The following is a 2,500-nucleotide window of genomic DNA, read 5'->3' on the forward strand; positions in this document are numbered from 1 at the left end:
GTTGTGGAGCTGCGTCTGCGGGTCTTGCCCTGGACGGCCCGCCGGCGCCGGATCTCTCGCAGGAGCTCGTGAAACGCCTCGGCCACGCCTCCACCCGACCCGACCCGGTCCGCGCACGCAGAGCACTCGTAGAACGCGCACGCCATATCGGCCGCCAGCCGCTCGCCCTCCTCCGTGGCCACCTGACGACCCAGGTCCAGGTCCGCCTTGTTCCCCAGCAGAACCAGAGGCACGTGTTTGGGCCGCTTCACCTCGTCCAGGAGCCCTTTAAAGGAGACAGCATGAAGATATCCCATATTCAAAGGTGCACACTGTAAGTTTTAGCGCATCTAGTGGTGAGTTTGTGAATTGCACCCAACAGAAGTTACGGTGGCCGACAGGAAGTGATGTCGTCGTCTGAGACAGCAGAGAGTAGCCAGTTAAACAATGAGGTTCCTTTACAAAGATCTATTATGATGTTTACTTTATTATTCAGTAAAACGATATATTATTGTGAATATTATTGTGACTTGTTCATCATTGTGTCAGTGTTTTATTCGCTGACTTTAGCTAAAGCTTCTTTACACGTAGAACAACTTAGTGACGAAACGCGTTTGTCCGTTCAGGGCCACCGTAGAAACATGTCAATGTAAGCGGACCCGTGGTGTGTGTGGAGAGAAACGCCTCATTCTAAGCTAATAAACACACAACGCTTCATTATGTAAGGTCTTTATACACCACTGACAACACAGTTTCATGTATCATGTTTATGATATTGCATTTCTGTCAACAGATCCTCCTAAATATTACACACTGCACCTTTAAGTGCTGTAATCGGACGCTTCTAACAACCCTGAAAACATAAAAGTGAAACCCAGTAACTGTGTTCTGGTGAGTCTTTCTCTGACAGAAAATAAGCCGATCAGATTTCGCTCTCCTTCTGACGTATGAAGAGGATCTTATTATAATATTACCGGCCCTTAATCTGCACGTTTACACACACCAGCCGACATTTGGTTCCACACGCGACAACAGAGACCAGTTCTAACGCACTGATGAAGATCCAGCAGAGCCTGAAGCTGTTCTGTGGTTGAGCACAGACGAGCACTGAACACTATTGACCAGAACATGTCACCGCTGTCTTATAAACACCTCAGGAACTGTGGACACTTGTGGAGAAGTTCAACATGATGATGAGATGATCAGTGTAACTCCACAACAACTACAGAAATGTCTCCACTAACATTCAGAAGCTCTTCCTGAGTCTCTCCGTAAGGCTGCACTCGCTACTGGTGATTCTGGGATTCTGGATGAGGGAGATTGGCCTGTTCTGTTATTGCTGGAGTTTCTGAAGCTTTGTGTAAAGACTCCGCCCTCTTCTGAACGGAGGCGGAGCTAAAGCTTATTTGCATTTGTAAGTCTGTAAGAATGACTAGTGGTCGAGATAGGTACTGCAGTCCAGATTCAAAATAGCAGAGATCGTTGTTTCCCCGCCTCCTCAGACTCGACGCTCACGCTGGTCGCCAGTTTGAGAACGCAACAGGAACGAGCGCAATTGACAACGAAAGCCGAGGAGACTTACACACTTGTTAGTTGATGAGTTGATTTATCCGCGTTTTAATATGCTCTCGTTTGTAGAGATTTATAGATGGACATCGAGGCTTTTTAGGTTGTGTGGAATCTGCAATCTCTGACTCAGTTTGTTTGCTCGTTTCCATGGCTACGATACGCTGTGTTTCCTGTCATCCCGGGTGTCGAAATACTATTGGCTGAACTGGGAGTGGGCGGAGTCACACAGACCAGAACAAAAACCGACTGACAACACGGAATGTGTAAAACAATAAGTAAAATAACTGTAGAAGTGTTTATCAGAGGAACGAGAGCGTGAACTTAGTATGTTTCCTAAATATCTGCAAACATATTATGGTATTTTTATGCTTTAGTGAAAAAGTTACATACAGCACCTTTAAAGACACACAAAAACGGCGCGTTTTTGCTCACACACAAAAAGGGGCAAATTTGACAATCTATAATAAATGATCTGGTATTTTGAGCTGAGATTCCACACACACATTCTGGAGACACCAGAGATTTCTATTACATCTTGAGGAAAGGGCATAATGTGTCACCTTTAAGAGGAGCCACGTCCTCGAAGCTCCCGCGGTCCGTGATGTCGTAGACTAGGATGAACCCGTCGCCCCATCGCATGTGAGCCTCCTTCTGCAGGACGTCCTCCTGACCAACACACACACACACACACACACACGTAAAAATGTCTTCATCTTTCCCTCGCACTTTATAACATCTTATAACATCTTTCCCTCGCGGGTCAAAATGACCCGAAGCCCTAAAATTATACTTTTTTGTTGTTGTTGCTTATTTTATTTCATTTTGATAATATTTTTGTCTATTTTTTTAATGCAATATTTTTGGAGATATTTTGTTATTTTTTATTTTATTTACCTTTAAATTACTAGATTTGATCAATAAATAATAAATAAATAAATAGTAATTTAAGCAC

At 44.3% G+C, this 2,500-nt stretch overlaps 1 protein-coding gene across 2 annotated transcripts in view; it reads right to left on the reverse strand.

The window, feature by feature from the left end:
• Positions 1 to 2,500, reverse strand: part of rerg (RAS-like, estrogen-regulated, growth inhibitor) — a 26,476-nt gene that overhangs the window by 1,941 nt on the left and 22,035 nt on the right. For both annotated transcript variants that reach the window (XR_014029966.1, XM_081362754.1), the window contains exons 5-6: positions 2,109 to 2,214; positions 1 to 265 (exon numbers count right to left, since the gene is read on the reverse strand). The exon at positions 1 to 265 is cut by the window's left edge. Coding sequence is in view for 1 of the 2 variants with exons in the window: in XM_081362754.1 (XP_081218880.1) it covers positions 1 to 265; positions 2,109 to 2,214 (371 nt within the window). In the remaining variant the exon portion in view is untranslated. The remainder of the gene's footprint in view (positions 266 to 2,108; positions 2,215 to 2,500) is intronic.

This window comes from Scardinius erythrophthalmus (assembly GCF_964197995.2).
Source record: "Scardinius erythrophthalmus genome assembly, chromosome: 4".
Taxonomy (NCBI): Eukaryota; Metazoa; Chordata; class Actinopteri; order Cypriniformes; family Leuciscidae; genus Scardinius; species Scardinius erythrophthalmus.